This window comes from Rutilus rutilus (genome assembly GCF_951802725.1).
Source record: "Rutilus rutilus genome assembly, chromosome: 14".
Classification (NCBI taxonomy): domain Eukaryota; kingdom Metazoa; phylum Chordata; class Actinopteri; order Cypriniformes; family Leuciscidae; genus Rutilus; species Rutilus rutilus.
Window position 1 is genome coordinate 11,119,994 of NC_140219.1, and position 18,123 is coordinate 11,138,116.

Here is an 18,123-nt window from a genome sequence, read left to right on the forward strand (position 1 = left end):
GTCATCCAGTCCTGGCTGCAGGAAGGAAAGACAATCGAGCAAAGATCGAATTTTGTCTGGTAGAGAAACACCGTCAAAATGCTTCTCGGCCGGTTATTGTTGAGGACTTCAGCTGTCAATAAGAGTGAGTACTGCAATGCGAATTATATTTGGCGTACATTATAGTTCCAGTACATTTCCTTGGTAAATTTGTTCACTCGCATTATCTTAGCAAAGGAGTATGGCCTGACCTTTCTTAGCTTAGCCAGACTAGCAACACAGCAGCCAATGCATTAGTTACAACTCATGTATGAGATATATATATATATATATATATATATATATATATATATATATATAAAATGTGCACATTTATAATGTCCATATATTTATGCAGTCTAGTATGTCTTAATGATATGGGCTTTTTCAGGTGTTGGTGAATTACAAGGAAAGGACAAAGACTTGTTAATAAATCCATTCATATACAAACTATCAACTTAGATATAACAGACACTAAAACTGTCTAAAAAAAATCAGACTGCATTAAATATAGATTGTTTTGATGATCGCTTTTCTCTCTTTTTCAGTGGTTTGCAGAAATGCTTATACAGCATCCAAACCTGATCCCTCCAAGCCAAACATGCTGAGAGTAGGACTGGCATTTGGAAGTACAGCTGTCTTGTGGGCACTGGTAACTCCATTTAAAGTTCTTCTCTCATACATGCACACAAACTTACACCTGTTTTTAAGTTTCCTAAACACCCTCTTTGTTCCCCACCAGCTGTTCAAGCAACACAGCACTGATGTGCATGAGTACAAAACAAGGAATGGGTTAGAGTAATTCACAAGGCTATGTAAGTAAAACCATTACCATTTCCTTATTCGGTGTGAGATTGGAAATCTTGTGAAACCAAAGCGGTAGTTTATATATATATATATATATATATATATATATATATATATGTGTATGTGTGTGTGTGTGTGTGAACTAAATAACATACCTGCTAATTGATCTGTATTTACATGAGATGATGCCATGCTAATGAAGTAATAGTCATTGTTTTTTTTTCCTTTTTAGGGCATTGATTGCTCTGTGCTTCATGGATCTTCTGTTTTTCCTGTTTCGATGTTCCTCTGCTATTGAATGATGTACAATAATGTTAAATAAAGTTGTGTATATATAACTTGCCTCTAGTCACTCTCTCCTGGCTCCAGCGAACATGAGTTGTAGAGATATAAATATTATTTTAAATATATATGGCTTCCCTTTGTTCCCTTCAATTCAATGTAATGATGTGGTTTATAAGCAAAACAATTACAGAATCATTCTTGCAAATTGTCCCCTGGTTTCACAGACCAGGTTTAAGTCTAGTCCCAGACTTTAATGCATGTTTTAACTGAAAGCAACTTGCATTGACATATCTTAAAATATTAAGATATATCTCAAGATGCACACCATTAATGTGTTTTTTTTTTCCCTAAGGCACATTTATAAAAGGTACTTAAATGTCCTAATTGAACTAAGGTCTAATCCTGTCTTAATCTAAGCCCTGCCTATGAAACCAGGCTTAAGTGTCCGAATTAGGTAAATGCCATTGTCAGTTGTTTACAAAGCATGGGACTTTGAAGACAACATTCAGTGTCATCAAACCAGTGATATCCCAAAATTACATTTTTAAGATCGTATGGAGTCAATTAGATTAATGTGGGACACAAAACAGCAAGTATGTTAGGTGTAATGGTAAATCTTTTTTGCCAAGATCTCATTATAGTTTACTAATTAATAAGCCACAGAGCTTTGGACAGTGTCTTGTTTTATTACTCGGTAGTCAAGTCACCTTCATTTATATAGCGCTTTTAACAACATAGATTGTTTCAAAGCAGCTTTACAGTGATAATAGGAAATTAAGGTAACAAAGTTATTGTCCAGCTAAAGTTAGTTTTGATTGATTCTCTTCAGTCGCAACAATCATTAGTTATTAACTTAGGGGCTGCTAACACAACACCGTTCTAACAGAAAACCCTGAAGTTCTCTCTGCACAAACTTTAAAAACGCGAACCTGTGAGAACACTGATGGCACGTGCACATGCGTATTACGTGTTTAGTCTATAGGTATGTGCGTTTGAATATATATGTGCGCAAGCGTCTAGTCCTTCTTTACAAACCAACCCTCAACAAAATATTTGTCTGGCCTTTAAATTTATAATACAGAATTTTTATCCTGTAGCCAAATGGATGTAGCCATGTGAACCGGAATTATCCCGACAACGTTTGAAGGGAAGGGAAGGAGGCCTTCACAGGGGAGAGACTAGTTGACACTTAAGGACTGCGTTGTCTTCGTGTCCAGGCGCAGGTCCTTCATCAGATCTAGATACGGCCTGGATCCGGCGGACTGCACTAAACCTCGGGATAAACAGAGAGACTAATATTAGCATAGACGCCAAGAAGTACATCAGGATTTATGGGAAGTGTTCCCGGTTCCGTCTAACCTAATCTATGCAGCCTAACATTGAATTATAGAAGTCTATAATATGTTATGTGTATGCTAGGTCAAAGAGATGTGTTTTTAGTCTAGATTTGAACTGACAAAGTGTGTCTGCTTCCCGGACAATGTTAGGAAGACTGTTCCAAAGTTTTGGTGCTAAATAGGAAAAGGATCTACCGCCAGCAGTAGATTTTGATATCCTAGGTATTATCAACTGGTCGGAATTTTGAGATCGCAATAAACTATAATGCGTTAAGAGCTCGCTCAAGTACTGGGGAGATAAACCATTTAGTGCTTTGTAAGTAAATCAGCAATATTTAAAAATGTATACGATGTTTAATAGGGAGCCAATGCAGTGTTGACAGAACAGGGCTAATATGGTCATACTTCCTGGTTCTGGTAAGAACTCGAGCTGCTGCGTTTTGGACCAGCTGTAGTTTGTTTATTAAGCGTGCAGGGCAACCACCCATAAGAGCATTACAATAATATAGCCTTGATGTCATGAATGCATGAACTAATTGTTCCGCATTTGTCATTGAGAGCATATGACGTCATTTAGATATATTTTTAAGATGGAAAAATGCGGTTTTACAGATACTAGACACGTGACTTTCAAATGAAATATTGGTATCAAAGAGCACACCCAGGTTCCTAACCGACGACGAAGGCCCTAACAGAGCAGCCATCAAGTGTTAGACAGTGTTAGAAACTGCATTCCGTTAATTTTGTGAATTGGTAAGTTTCGTCAGGGTGTGAAGAAATATAGAGCTGTGTATCATCAGCATAACAGTGAAAACTAATGGCATGCTTCCTAATGATATCTCGTAAGGGTAGCATGTACAGGGTGAACAGCAACAGTCCTAGTACTGAGCCTTGTGGTATACCATACTGAACTTTTGATCGATAAGACATCTCTTCATTTACTGCTACAAACTGATAATGGTCAGATAAGTATGATTTAAACCATGCTAATGCAGTTCCACTAATGCCAACATAATTTTCGAGTCTATTTAAAAGAATGCTGTGTTCAATAGTTTCAAATGCAGCACTAAGATCAAGTAACAGAGTACATCTTTTCAAAACACAGCTAAGTGCATTGTGTACTTAGACATGCTATTAAACAGAATAGTATAATAAACATTCTAAAGGAGCTAACCAATAGTACATTCTGGGAACAGTTTTCGGTTAAAAAACCTTGAAAAAAAAAAAACATTAGACAATGTATTGATTCTTAGGTTGTCACTTAAATCTTCATGTGAATGTTCTTGGAAGATAAGAACTGGGATGAAAATAAACAAAAACCATATAGCCTACTAACTTAAAGGGATAGTTCACCCAAAAATGAAAATTACCCCATGATTTACTCACCCTCAAGCCAGGTGTATATAACATTCTTCTTTCAGATGAATACAATCAGAGTTATATTAAAAAAAAATGTCCTGGCTCTTCCAAGCTTTATAATGTTTCTGTTTTAAGTCCATAAATGTGCATCCATCCATGATAAAAGTGCTCCACGCAGATCCAAGGGTTTATTCAAGGCCTTCTGAAGCGAAGCGATGCGTTTGTGTAAGAAAAATATCCATATTTAAAACTTTATAGACTAAATAACTAGCTCCCGACAGACGGCTGTACGCATCGATTTACGGTGGAAGAGTAACAATTGACCTGACGCACGACGCATTGACGAACGTGGAAGTGCAGAGGATAGAGCAAAACAAAACATCAGTCACATATTCGTTTTGTTATTCTAAAATGAGAATTTTTTTCTCAAGAGTTACTCTTTTGGCATAAGTCGAGTTGCGTAGACCGTCTGCCGGAAGCTAGTTATTTTAGTCTTTTAGTTTTACTTTAGACTTTATTTAGATTGTATTAATCTGAAAGAAGAATGTCATACAGCTAGGATGACTTGAGGGTGAGTAAATCATGGGCTAATTTAAATTTTTGGGTGAACTATCCCTTTAAGGGGAGTTGTTCTGTGTTTGCTGGTACCGTTAACGGGTGTAAGTCTGTGGAGCTTAAATTCCAGTGATTTTGCGATTTTTTTAAATAAATGTCTGTAACATAAATTAAGCATGTGGTTAAAAAGCATTTTAGTAAATACATGTTACTTAATTTCTTTAAGCCTATCGTGCCAGTGAATCCAACAAGAGGGAGGATTCGACGAGCGTTTTCTCCTCCCCTCAAGTTCACTCCTCCCCCTCCAAGTATCTCCGCACTGTCATACAGTCATTCATTGCGCCTCCATTGGACTCTCACGCTGTTTTCCTCGCTTGGCAGTGGCAGTTTGGACCATGTTTGCGTGCAGAGCATCCTGGCAGAGGTGTGGACCTCTGGCACGACTGTCCATCAACCGTGCTCACCTCTATAGAGATGGTGAGGACCGTCTTATCTGTCTCGTTAAGTTTTGTTTATATCTATTAGTCATATCATTTGCAGTGTATTTGTTGTGTTTTGGGCTTTCGCGATCTGCTAATTTTGTTATTTCACGCATTTCGACTTTAGTTTACATTGAAAATGTATTTGAGCTGATTTGTATCATGATGTACAATTGTTTGGCCCGATGACATAGTTTAGGGTTAAGGGGACATGAAGGTCAGTCGGAACCTATTGGTACTTCACTTTTTTTTTAAATGGCTTTTGAGATAATTGTCAAACTGTTTTATTGCCAGTCAGAGGTTACACGCCTCCTACTACTACTAACACATGTTCGCCGTGTCATTTGCAGGGAACACAATGTACACATCGAAAACCGCAGCCTGGCACCAAGCACACAAGAATCATGTAGCCATCTTGGGCACTGCAAATCTGCAGTAATATTCATATTGCACAGATTTATAATTCAAAATGTACCAACTATCACTGCATTTTAAACGTTGTGAAAAGTTAGGTTAGTTGTGGACTCTTGAATATTATATGATTCGAATAATGTCTGTCAAATTAATTCCGTCGTCACTTTAAATGGATTATGAAACACGAACTTGCGTAATAGGGAATCGGTTGAATTTTTATTTTTGGTTTAAGTATTCATACTCCGCTTGATTTTTGACCTTCAGTGTTCTAAGGGTGTTCTGTGTTTCACGTATAGATCACGTGATTGTGTACGTGGTCGAGCTATACACTCAAGCACGCGGACCTATGGAACTCAGTGGCTCTGTAGCCTATGGCAAGCCGTCCTAACAATTAATTTAAAAAAAAATTTATCCTACTAGTATCAATTCCATCAGACACTAGTGTTATTTCGTTTTTTTGCGTTCCCCAGAGAAACGTTGCGTTTGTTTGCAAAGAACTCGGGGGAACGCAAAACATTTAAGAGAGAACACAAAAGCATTGACTTATTATTTTCTACCATTAAAATGTTCCCCCTCCTCAATGTCCCTTTAGGGGCTCTGTAAATTTCTGAGTGAAAATAGTTTCAAGTCTTTTTCAGTGTAGATACTAGTACCTATTAAATATATACTATTAGTATGACTAGTTTATTAGATAATTATTTCAGTAGTGACTACGAACCATTTCATTGTTACTAGTAATACTAGTACACACATTTTTGCCATTGACTTCTATGGAGATCTATCATTCAGATATCAGCTATGTATTCCAATTGTGACTAGTACGTATTTATTAGATAGTACTTCATCAAGTAGAATTTTTGTTTGCGCAAAAATATATAGGAATAGCGCTGGTATGCTATTCCTATTGCCTCAGGGTTGTTCTTTTTTGTCACCCAAATCCCTATGTTAGTCTTTTAAACATTTATGCTTTTATTATTATTGTATTGAATTTACCACTTGCATTTTAAACTCACAGACCCCCCACTTTATGTACTCCAGGAGGGCTCATAGACCCCTGTTGGGAAACCCTAGTTGTTTAAATAAACAAGCAGACATTCTTAAAGGCAAGCAAGACACTTGTCTGCCCTTGTTGTTGCTTGACTGTTATAGATGAATCAATATATGTGAAAATCTAGGTTAGGATGTTTGTAATGCAGTTAATAAGAATATTACATCATGAAAATCTGTTGAAAAAAGAAACATAAGCATAGATTGAATCAGAGTGTCTGTCCTACACTAAATATCTCCTCAAATAGCCATTAACGGCTGGACGGTAGGCCTACACTTGTCAGACACCACTTGCTTAAAGCCTTTCATTTTAATTCTTGTCCGCTCAACCGTTCCAGTATCAAGCTGTGATTAATCTTTTTTTGGAGGGTGATTTGCAGGATAGATGTTTTAAGAAAACAGGTCATGCTTTCAACTAGCATTAAGTTGCGTAAATGATGATTATGTTGTAAATGGAGAACTATCCTTTTAATATAGCAGGCCTATTGTTAAAATAAAAATAGTATTGGACACTCACATTCAGAGTAAAATATTTTCTGCTTTCTGCCAACAGGGCATTTCTAGTAGCATCTGTAACTGAAAGCCTTTTGTTTGATACTGCATCCGATTCCATACCACTAGGTGTCAATATAAGACTGAGACGACCATATTGTGAAAATCTTTATTGTGTGAAATACATGTTTGTTTAATTTCAGCAGGTGTGTCTTATTTGCTGTTGTTAATTTGTTTTATGTAAATATAGCCTAGGTATTATATTGGCCATTGGCAACCTAGATATTAGGCCTAATCAACATCTGACATTGAAAAACTCAAGTTGGTTCCCAGTGGTCTAACTAAGCATCTCACTTTCTGTTTGCTTCACCCTTTGACTCCTAGGAAAGATTAACAGATTAGTTGGTATAAATAACACGCAGGTGTCTAGAACCCATTTACTCTAGCTGGGCACAAGTGACTGGATTATCTTAATGAGAATATTGAAGAGACTCCTGAAAAAAGGCTCCTCTACCATGTCAGAAGGATCTTTGTGTTTCAATCATCATGATTGTACTGCACTGATGGTTTTCTAAATCCAAGTTGCTCCCTCGAACTTTTGTACTAAGATAATCATTCAATTATATATTTGGTTATTAAACAATTATCTATGTAAAAAAAAATAGACAAATGATGCATAATTCTCTTTATACATTTTGAATAATCATTGACCAATACATATGTTATATAAACATAACTGTTGGAGATAAACTTCTATATAGAGAGTTACTGAATTTAAAGTCATGGAAATGCAATAAAACAATGGCTGCGTCCTATCAGCGTCAGTTGTCACTGCCATTCACAAATCCACTCCTGTGGCCTCATGGGATAGTAAAGTGTCGTATGCACACTTCAGAATCTCATCGGAAGAAGTGGGTCATCCGGGTACTTTTTGCCTACTCTTTTATGAGTACTGTGAATCTGGACATACTACTTTTGTCACATACTGTTTTTCGCCAATTAGTAGGGAAGTATGGGATTTCTGATGCAGTTAATGCTTAAAAATCCAGATGAATGCTGACAGGCATATTTATAGGTACCTAAAACCATTGACAGGAATCCAATCAGGCAGTGACCTACTGTGCAGGAAGCAGCTCAGGACCTCCATATTACTGCCATGGAGGTCAATCTCTGTGCCAGGCACTTTAAACATTAAACATTAACTCTTAAATACAAATAATATTTTATTTAAAACTCTATTGGAGAGAGAGAGAGTTCGAGAAATGCGACCTGCGGAGGACACAGCTGTCGAAATGAGACCGTAATCGTTGCCTCAACTAATATGTTGATCCAAAATCGTTCCCTTACTCCTCTGTTCTCTATGCAGTGGTTCCACGGAGGCTCATGTCATCAGTTCCTGGTGGCTCCGGCGAGAATATACTGTACGCCGTCCTCTGTGGCGGAGCCTTCGCCGGTTCCTTGGCATATGTAAGTATGGTTAAAGCTCAAACCATTGATATAGATCGATGTCAGATCATACATTTGTTGAATTAATATCTTTTTGAATTCTATGATAGGTTTACAAAACAGTTGTAACAGACAAAGAACGCTTTGCTGACCGTGTTTCTGAAATTAATGCTCGTCCCAAGTCTGAGTGGAAACCCAAACCATGGCCGCCCAAGAGTAAGTCTGGTTTTGTTTTCACAGTGTCAGTTCTGCTTTCAGCATTGTAACTTCAGCCAATGTCACTTTTAGTATTCAGATGAGTAGTTTTAAATCTAGGGTACAGAAAGTTGAAAACTGGTTGTATAGCCTTCTCATGTCTCTGAAGTTTATAGTGAAATGTGAAGGTGAATGATACAGGCATAAGGTATCATATAGATAATCTTTGGCATTTTGTTGCAGATATTAAATGAAAACCAATGGTTTTCACACATCACTGATAGTAACCCTAAAAGTTTAATTCTCAGTGGCATCAGGGCTGCTGATCTTAATTGTCAGCTTATCCTCTGCACGTATCTACAAGATCTACCTCAGATGCTAATAAATAATCAATTGCAGCCCTTCCAACACATAATTACAACCACAACAAAAGACATGTTGCCCTCTTAGTACACATTTCAGTCTTGCCAAAACCACTTCTACCACATTGAATACTTGTATCATATCCAAGCTTCTCTAACACTCCTGCATCTGAGCCAAAGCACTATCAAACAGTCTTATCTAAATGACAGCAGCAATAAAACACTCTCTCTCATTCAAGTATTTTAAATAAGAGGACATAATGTGTTATGCATCTAATATGAGTAAGTGACTGTTGACAGAAAGCTTTATACAGCAGGTTCAGATTTCAGATTTCAGATTAAAATGTAACATTTCATGTTTTTGTTGTTCTTTTTAGGTGGGGAGAATGGTGATGGTGAGTTTATATGTGTTGTCATAATCTCTCCATGATGTACCGTAATAAATAACTTTGATATTTAAATTGACTTAAATGTCTATGTAACACATCTGTTTGTCTTAAAACCAGTGGGATCCATTTAGTATGTTTTGCTAAAACCAACTTGTGCTTTAACTTGCATGGTCTGAACTGCTGCATAACAAGTATGTTTGGGAGTTATTTATGAGTAATCTGGAGATGTATTATAGCCTTGGTTTCCGAGGGTCAGACTCAGAGGGTAACTAAATGATGTCGCCCCCTAGCGCCCTCGTCTCCTCCCGTTAAATCGATCCTGATATCTTATTGGCTGATAGCTGCAAAACACTGGACAAAGATGATATTCTTGGCACATAGATTATGACCTGATCTGATTAATATTTGCTCTATGCCAAGTAGGATCAACTTAATTTTTAAGTTTTACAAATGTCCTATAATGGCACTACAATGGGCAGATAAGGGTAGATTATCTCATAGCTAAACTGCAAAAGCAAAATTCTTGTTTATTGAGAGCCTAGAACTTCATCAGTTCAACAAACTTCAAATAGAAAACCAGAAAAGTGAGCTAAAAAGGCAGAGGAAGCCTTATTTAATGGTTTTGATTAAGTGCTGCATATATTTTCTTGGTGTTGTTGAGATTGGATTGAGTTGTTGTTCTCATGTCCTACCCTTCTAACCCACCTGATCCCCTGATCCTATTTGTCAGAAAGCCTGTTAATCAGAACTGGGTATTGTTCTCTTTGACACTGTGTCACTCTCCTCTTGAATAAACCATTTATATGATCCGTCTGCACCCCTGTGCACTCCCATTCTCTCTCACGACCCTCTTTCCCTACTTATTTACCTGTGATCCTCTATTACTCACTGCAGTCCAGTCTAGAAAGACTTGCCAGCCAATAGCACTAAGCACAGTGGTCTTCTGCTACTGTGGTCACATACACACACACTACAGTCTTTCAAATGCCAAAACAGAACTATGAAATCATGATATTGAACAACGAACTCAAAACTCTTAACTAATCTCTTTCCTTACTTTCCTAACTGTGTCTTTGTTCTGACTCTTTCCAGAGTAAACTAATTTGGACAGTCGGGGCTGGGCACCTATAGTCTTCAGTCAGGACTTTTTGGATGATTCTCTCCTGAGTTATTGTCATTATGAGTCCTGCTGTTTATCTTTTTAAGTTCCTCTTCATTCCATTGACTTAGAAACCCTTATTTAAAATGTTTATTGTGATGTAATACAGTAGAAATTGGTGAAAGACATGTAAAAGAAAGCTTCCCTCTGTGGGTTAACTTATTAAACACGCACAACAAAGCCCTTTGGTTGTCATTCTGTGTTGCTGGAATTCACAGAGTTGCTGGTACTGCTAGCTTTGAAGAGATGGTAAGGCTCAGCCATCTTTGTATTCCTTCTCCTCACTTGTCCTCCTAGCCCCTTTCTCCCTATTTTTTTCTGTTCAATTTCTCTTTACCCCCTCCCTCCTCATTCTTGGGTTTTGCATGCTGCCTTCAGTGATTATGTTGTGGGTGATTTTGACAAAGCTGGATTTATATTCCTTGTATACCCTTATGATGAGGCATTTCCAGGTTGGTAAGTTGGATGTTGTGCGCGTGAGAAAGGCATGGTGACAAAGTAAATGTTCTTAGCTATGCAAATGCGATTTATACTACAATGACATACTTTACTTACATATTAAATAATTACTTTTTTATAATTAATTAATTTATTTAAATGATTACATTTTTCTCACGTTACAAAAAATTATTCATATTAAAAAGTTAAATTTTCCTTGAGTAATTAGTTGCAATTAGTATAATTTTCAACATTAGATTTTTAATTTATTAATATACGGAAGTCATCATAGATATTGCGAATTATAGTACCACCTTACAAAAACTGTCAATAAATGTCCAGGTATTAATGTCTAGGTATTGCTATTTTGCTCTATTACTTTTCTATATTCATAAATGAAAAATCTGTATTAAAAATTGTGCTAATTGCAAATAATTACCTAAGGAATTTTTTTTTTTTTTTTTTGTAATGTAAGATAATTTTTATTTAATATTTAAATAATTATTATTTATTATGTAAATAATAAATTGAGAAAAAATGCAATTATCTAATTTGTAAAAACATATCATGGTAGTATTAATTGAAATTAATTTATTTAATTTATCCTTTTTAATTTAGATTAAGAACAAAATCATTGTGTCTGGACAGGATGATTTGAATTACTCTACCGTAATGATAAATACAAAAATAAAAAATAATCTTATTTTCTTGAGATTTTGTTTGCAAAATATTCTTAATTGTCATAAAAATAGTCAATAGTCTTAAAATAGGTTTCATTTTCTTCAGGCAAAATAGAATTTCATATCCTTTTATTTTGGGGATAAATATGACCTGGTCATTTCTATGTGAGATTCAAAATGAACTAGAAGAATGCTAAAAGAAATGGAAACATAGCTTGATGCTTAATTTTTCCTCCTCTGTTGTCTGTTTAGAAGAAGCTGGTGCGGAGGAAGGAGAGGTGGCAGAAAGCGTAGAGAGCGCAGCCGAGGAGGATGTAGCCGCTGAAGCTCCTGAGGTCTCGCTGGAAACAGCCAAGGCCACTGGAGAGGAGACGGGAACCCTTGAGACCGCTGTGGAAGAGGTTGCCGAGATGGTCGCAGAGACTGCAGAGGTGGTTGCTGAGGTGGCGGGGGTTGTTGCTGAGACGGCAGAGGAGGTGGCAGCGGTGGCAGAGGAAGTGCAGAAGGTTGCAGAGGAAGTAGAGGCAGCAGCTGAGGCTGTTGTTACTCCGGTCATCCAAGCTGAAGAGACGGTGTCAGAGAGCAACGGTACGCCAGAAGCCTCCCAAGAGGAGGCAGTAGCTGAGGCTACTAGTACAGAGGCCTGAATGGCTCATGGGTACTCAAACACTCACCTACACACACAAGAAACAGAAGATTTAAATGTCCTATATAGCAAAATGGTCCCTGTCTCACTTAATCTGAACATGTCATCCTTAAATCTCAAGAAAGAACAAAACATAACACTTGAACAATTTTAGAGACTTGCTAGATTTTATTGCAGACCTGCAGGTCTCTCTATCTATCCTCAGTTTTCCTCCCTTCCAATTAGATTCTTTAGCCATAGCCATTAACTGAAGTTGTAAGGAGCGCAGTGACATTAAAGGGATAGTTCACTTTGAAATAAAATTTTGGTATGTTTTAGCTTACGTCAAGGGCATCCAAGATGTAGGTGTCTTTTTTTCCACAGTAGTTCCAATTTTGATATTTTTAGGTCAAACCGTTCTTGTCTGTCAGTCATTTCATGCAGGTCTATGGTCACTGTCTCAAAACACAAGCACAGAGTCCAAATTAAAACAATTCCCCATCGTCCAAATTAAACAATTCCCCATCGTAAGTACACATTGATGGCCTAAGACACATAACGAGCGGTTTGTGTGAGAAAACGAACAGTATTTATATCGTTGTTATCTCTTGAATTGTATACACTAGATGTCGCTTGGCTACGGTTTCGTTCCAATGAACTGCAGTAGCCAAGGCGACATCTATGTATATATCTATACCCGCCCGCGCCATCAGATCATTTGGACGTGTGCTGTTTTCAAGAGATAACAACGATATAAATACTGTTCGTTTTCTCACACAAACCGCTCGTTATGTGTCTTAGGCCATCAATGTGTACTTACGATGGGGAATTGTTTAATTTGGACGATGGGGAATTGTTTTAATTTGGACTCTGTGCTTGTGTTTTGAGACAGTGACCATAGACCTGCATTATATGACTGACAGACAAGAACGGTTTGACCTAAAAATATCAAAATTGAAACTACTGCGGAAACAAAGACACCTACATCTTGGATGCCCTTGAGGTAAGCTAAAACATATCAAAAATTTATTTCAAAGTGAACTATCCCTTTAACTGAATGATAGTGCATGTGATTGACTGTATAGTCCTCATCGTTCTGTACTTCCTCTGTTTCCATTGGAACAGGATTTGATCCTTGCGGTGCAATAATGTAATCCCACTAAACAGCACACAGCTGATTGTGTATATTTTCATTATATTCCTGGAGTTTGCTGGAATATTTAAATTATATTAATGAACTTATATAATGATATCTGTTGAAACCACTGTGAGAATCCAAAGTTGCTGCTTTTTGTTACATCTGTGACCAAACATTCCAGTGGACACACTTTAGACTATCTACTCTGTTCTTGTTTCTTACACTCAGTTTCACTCTCTGTCTTCTCAACCTCTAAAAATCTGAGCCAGCCTCCTGTCACTTTTAACTTCTATCCTGCCTTACCTCTTCTCTGAGGCACAACTGCACGCAAAGACACAGAAAAGCTGCAAATGTACTGCTGTATGTTGTTATTTGTTCTGTAATAACTTTAACAGTGCAGTTGTTGATTTTTGGATTTGTCCAAACATGTGCTTCTCTGCCAGATATCACTTAGTTGGTACACGCCAGTTAATATTGTGAAATCTGTGAGTCTTTTGCTCCCTAGCAACTAGGCCAGCTGTGTTTCTGTATTAGTTTTCCCTTTATATTCCTCTGTATGACTGATCTGACAAGGAACTCAGTAACTTACCAAGGAGCTCAAGTATGTATGTGATTCAATGAATTTGCTCGTTTTCTTGGAAAAAATGCATTCGTGTAATAAAAATGAATAAGGGATTTCGAAGCTATTTAATAAAATTATGGATAAATATCAAAAAGATATTCTCTGTGTTTAATTTTTTCTGAAAACTCCATTTGCAAACTGAAATATTACACGTTAAACATTGGCAAGTTCATCCTCTATTTTAAAAGTAATGTTTTAAAAAGCTGAATTTAGTGTAAAGATCATTGGTGTCCTGATGCTGTACATTATAGTCTATGATATCATCCCTGAATTCAAAAATCCATCACAAAATGTTAGAAGTTTCATATCTTAATTTTTGTGGTGGTCAAACTTGTGGTGTGTCCTTTTCTATGTGATATTTGGCAGTAAAGCCTCTTCATGTACTGCATGTTTTGAATAATGGGGAAACTCCTAAATGGAGCTGCATGGTGTTTACACGCATTATGATTCTTGTTGAAAATCTCTTACATCCTGTGAAATATACACACCATAGATCATATATTAATGTACTTTATTGTACAGATCTGTGCTGTTAGATCTATCTCTACTGTAGTGAGGATGAACCTCTGCACTCTACTTTTAGTAGTCTCACTTCTATCTGTCCCATTGTGTCTGCATCTAGATCCATCTGCTGTTTTAAACTACACACAATGCAATATAATTATTTATAAAAAAGAATTATTTTGTCACCTCAAACATCTGATGTCTGTTTTTTTTTGTATGATTATTGGATGGCTTGATTGTGTCTTGCAGTGGCTCCGTCAGAGTCGGTCAGCCCAGTAGATGCAGAAACCGTAGAGCTGGCTGCTGCTTCTGTGGTCGATGTTCTTCCTGTGGTGTCTGTAGCTGTAGAAGACGTACCAGTTGAAGCTGTACCAGAGAAGCCCACTGAGGTGCCTTCAACAGATAATGTGGAAAGTGAACCAATAACAGAACTGGCACCCGTTGCTCCAGTGATGGAAGAGGAACCAGTGTCGCCAGTAGCAGAAGAGGCACCAGATGCTGCTGTAGCAGAGGAAGTGTCTGTTGCTCCAGTGACAGAAGAAGCACCAGTTTCCCCAGATGTAGAGGAGCCACCTGTTACTGCAGAGGTTGAAGAGGCTCCAGCAGCAGAGGAGACACCAGTTGATTCACCAGTAGCAGAAGTATTTGTTGCTCCAGTGGAAGAAGCACCAGTTTCCCCAGTTGTAGAGGAGCCACCTGTTACTGCAGTGGTAGAAGAGGCTCCAGCAGCAGAGGAGACACCAGTTGATTCACCAGTAGCAGAAGTATTTGTTGCTCCAGTGGTAGAAGAAGCACCAGTTTCCTCAGATGTAGAGGAGCCACCGGTTACTGCAGTGATTGAAGAGGCTCCAGCAGCAGAGGAGACACCAGTTGATTCACCAGTATCCTCAGAAGAGGCATCTGATGTCCCTGTGATAGAAGAGGAAGTACTGGTTGACCCAGTGACGGAAGAGGCACCAGTTGAACCGGTGCCAGAGATGCATGTAGCACCTGTTCCAGAAGAGGTGCCAGTTTTCTTGGTAACTGAAGAACCTGAGGAAACACCTGCAGCCACAGTAGCAGAAGAGGTCGTTCCAGCAGTCGTCCTAGAAGCACAAGAAGGTGAGGAAGTGAAGGCAGAAGCGTGTTCAGAGGTGATTGCAGAAAGTGCAGTTGTGGAGATTTCAGTACGTGTGGTTGAGGAAGAAGCAGCAAGTCCGGTTGTGGACGTTACAGAAAGAGTGGCTGAACCAGATGTTGTGAGCACAGTGGTGGCAGAGGAGGTTTCTCCAGCTGAAACATCAAGTGCACCTGATGCTTTGGAAGACCCCAAACGAGACTTCATAGTGGTTGTCTTGGAGGGAGGTCCCAAAACAGAAAAGAAGCCCCTGGTGCTTGGTGTGTCCCCCATGACTGGCAGAATCATCCCAGCCCCTGATGATGGCGAAGAGCCATCGGGTCAGGTAACAGGTAATCTGGTTTAACAATGCAATGCTGAGTTAACTAGTTAACTAAATCATGATGATAGAAAAATGTAGTTTAACCAAAACTTGACCTGAAACTAGCTGAATAGTGATTCAAAAGAGAAAGTGGTGAATACAAAGTTTTTTATATAGTATTTGAAGACATCCAATACATGTTTTTTTATTTTTTAATGAATGCTCATGATACACATTGTAATCTCCTTTTTATGATCTAAATGTTACTCTTTTATTTCATTCATAGGGCAAGCGCCATTTGCTTAAAGTGCAGATGTATTAGCAGCAACTAAAAAAGGTAACGAATTGTGGAAATCTTTTTTTTATACTTTCTGTGTGTGTGCAAATGTTTGGGTCAGTAAGATTTTTTATAGATATCCAATTTATTCAGCAAGAATGCATTACAAGTGATCAAAAGTGACAGTTAAGACCTTTATATTGTTACAAGAAAAGTGCTAAAATTTTGAACTTTCTATTAAACAATTTTTTTAATAAAATGAATCACAGTATATATATATATAAAAAAAAAAAAATTAAACAGCACAATTGTTTTCAACATTGATAATAATAATAAATGTTTCTTGAGCACCACATTAGCATATTTGTATGATCTCTGAAGGATCATGTGACACTGAAGATTGGAGTAAATTCAGATTTGCCATCACAGAAATAAATGACATTTTATTAAATATATCGAAATGGAAGACAGTTATTTTAAACTGTAACAATATTATGGTTCTTACTGTGTTTTTGATCAAATAAAAAGACTTATCTTTTTAAGATCTTTCCAATCCCAAGATTTTGAATGATAGTGTACATTGACATGACAATTTTCTTTTGTCTTTTTCTCAGTTTAGTAGAGTCAGATGTCCTGGGACAGTAAACCGGTTCCCTGATAAAGAATTAGTGATGTGCCTTCCCACTTCCCTATTGCCTGCGTCCACATTGAGCCCACCAACAATTTCAGTAATGCTAACACCGGACCTTCCCACTCTGCTCTAAGTACACCTCTCTTTCCACTGAAATGTGGTTACTTCATGTGAACATTTACTCCTCTCTGATATGAGAGATACAGGTTTCTTGACAATTATAATATGCATTAAATGCTGTGACCGAACTTTTTAGCCTTTATAAATGGAACTCTACTCTTTTTGAGTCAACTGCACATTGAAGCCTATACTATAGTTAACCCTACCTCAAACCTCACATTATGAATTGCAGTGTCAGTAGTTACTATACCAGTTACTATACCAGCAAGGCTACAAATTTACCACAAACACTGCCATACCTGCATGCTGGCCACCAGTTTTCTGGTTAAACTTCAGGTTGTCCTCTATCTTCAATCTATGCTATTTTTCCATTTGCATTATTTATGAACTTACACTAAATTTGATTTGTACCTTTCTACCTCAGCTTAAAATGACAGTGTTCTTTTTACACATTTCCAGTAACCAGTATTCGTAACCAGCTTGCATTTACAATGTGATATGACTATGTCCGAAAACAACTGACAAACGGATTGCATTTCTCAAAATAATCAATAAAATATTATGCCATGCCAAGTCAGAATTCCATAATTAATTTCTAAAGGCCAAAAGGCAAATCACACTGCTGCATCCTTTGTCTTTGTTTTCCTCTTCTCTCTTAGTTTGTTGTATTGATCCATCATTGAGTCAGTCAGTCAGTTATCATCATCAAACCAGTCATTATAAAACCTGTTGCTTGACAAGTGCATAATAAAGTTCTTTCCTTGTTGTGTCAAGAGCAATGTCCCCAAACCTGTTATGCCAAAGTTACACTTTCTATGATACCTTCAGTATCATATTTGATTCTCATTTGATTTGATTAGATGCTAATCTCCTCTCATTCAAATTTTAGACTGATTAGATAGACGTACTAAATTGATCCACAAGGGAAATTAAGGTCAGATAAATACACGAAAAGATACTTAACAATTGCCCTAACAGTTTTGTCTTTTATTTCTTTACATGTTTGAAAAGGGACCTTGAGTATTATGAGTAACATTACAACTTAATAATGTGAATGTGAGGGAATAATGTGAAGTATGTTTCCGTATCATAAAGGGTGTGTTCACAGGTTCTTTTGTCTTTGTTTTAAGGGTTAGGGATGTAATATTCTTGTGCCGTTTTGAGGTTTCACTTTCACTGTAGGCCCTAAACTGGGGTTTTTAAACTGTGAATGTACTGTTCCTGTATATCAAAGAAAAATAAAGGGTTAAAACATATTTTAGTGTGATTGTGTGTGACTGTATGTTGGATCTGAGAAAGACCCAATTTTGGTAAATTCAGGACAAG

The 18,123-nt window shown here is 37.4% G+C and overlaps 2 protein-coding genes across 10 annotated transcripts; both read left to right on the top strand.

Moving 5' to 3' along the window:
- ndufc1 (NADH:ubiquinone oxidoreductase subunit C1) lies at positions 1–1,163 on the top strand. Its single transcript, XM_084430209.1, has 4 exons — positions 1–124; positions 567–670; positions 761–833; positions 1,058–1,163. The coding sequence occupies exons 1-3, from the start codon at positions 79–81 to the stop codon at positions 818–820; spliced, it is 210 nt and encodes a 69-aa protein (XP_084286335.1). The 5' UTR covers positions 1–78; the 3' UTR covers positions 821–833; positions 1,058–1,163.
- Positions 1,164–4,644: 3,481 nt separating this feature from the next.
- mgarpa (mitochondria localized glutamic acid rich protein a) lies at positions 4,645–18,051 on the top strand. 9 transcript variants are annotated; one of them, XR_014629888.1, is made up of 9 exons: positions 4,645–4,838; positions 8,160–8,260; positions 8,350–8,455; positions 9,174–9,191; positions 11,715–12,050; positions 14,601–14,911; positions 15,033–15,800; positions 16,056–16,106; positions 16,661–18,051. XR_014629888.1 is itself a non-coding variant. In XM_084431012.1 (8 exons), the coding sequence occupies exons 1-7, from the start codon at positions 4,757–4,759 to the stop codon at positions 16,089–16,091; spliced, it is 1,872 nt and encodes a 623-aa protein (XP_084287138.1). In that variant the 5' UTR covers positions 4,647–4,756; the 3' UTR covers positions 16,092–16,106; positions 16,661–18,051. The 9 variants fall into 9 exon arrangements, 6 of the variants coding, with proteins under 6 accessions (XP_084287138.1, XP_084287140.1, XP_084287141.1 ...); XR_014629890.1 differs by having other exon boundaries at positions 4,671–4,838; positions 15,033–15,793; XM_084431012.1 differs by having other exon boundaries at positions 4,647–4,838; positions 14,601–15,793.
- The last annotated feature ends 72 nt before the right edge of the window (positions 18,052–18,123 follow it).

Coding starts and splice junctions, on each gene's coding strand:
- ndufc1 (XM_084430209.1), top strand. CDS start 79: ATGCTTCTCGGCCGGTTATTGTTGAGGACTTCAGCTGTCAATAAGA. Junction 125..566: donor GACTTCAGCTGTCAATAAGA/GTGAGTACTGCA, acceptor TCTCTTTTTCAG/TGGTTTGCAGAAATGCTTAT. Junction 671..760: donor CAGCTGTCTTGTGGGCACTG/GTAACTCCATTT, acceptor GTTCCCCACCAG/CTGTTCAAGCAACACAGCAC.
- mgarpa (XM_084431012.1), top strand. CDS start 4,757: ATGTTTGCGTGCAGAGCATCCTGGCAGAGGTGTGGACCTCTGGCACGA. Junction 12,051..14,600: donor GACGGTGTCAGAGAGCAACG/GTACGCCAGAAG, acceptor TGTGTCTTGCAG/TGGCTCCGTCAGAGTCGGTC. Junction 15,794..16,055: donor GCGAAGAGCCATCGGGTCAG/GTAACAGGTAAT, acceptor TTTCATTCATAG/GGCAAGCGCCATTTGCTTAA.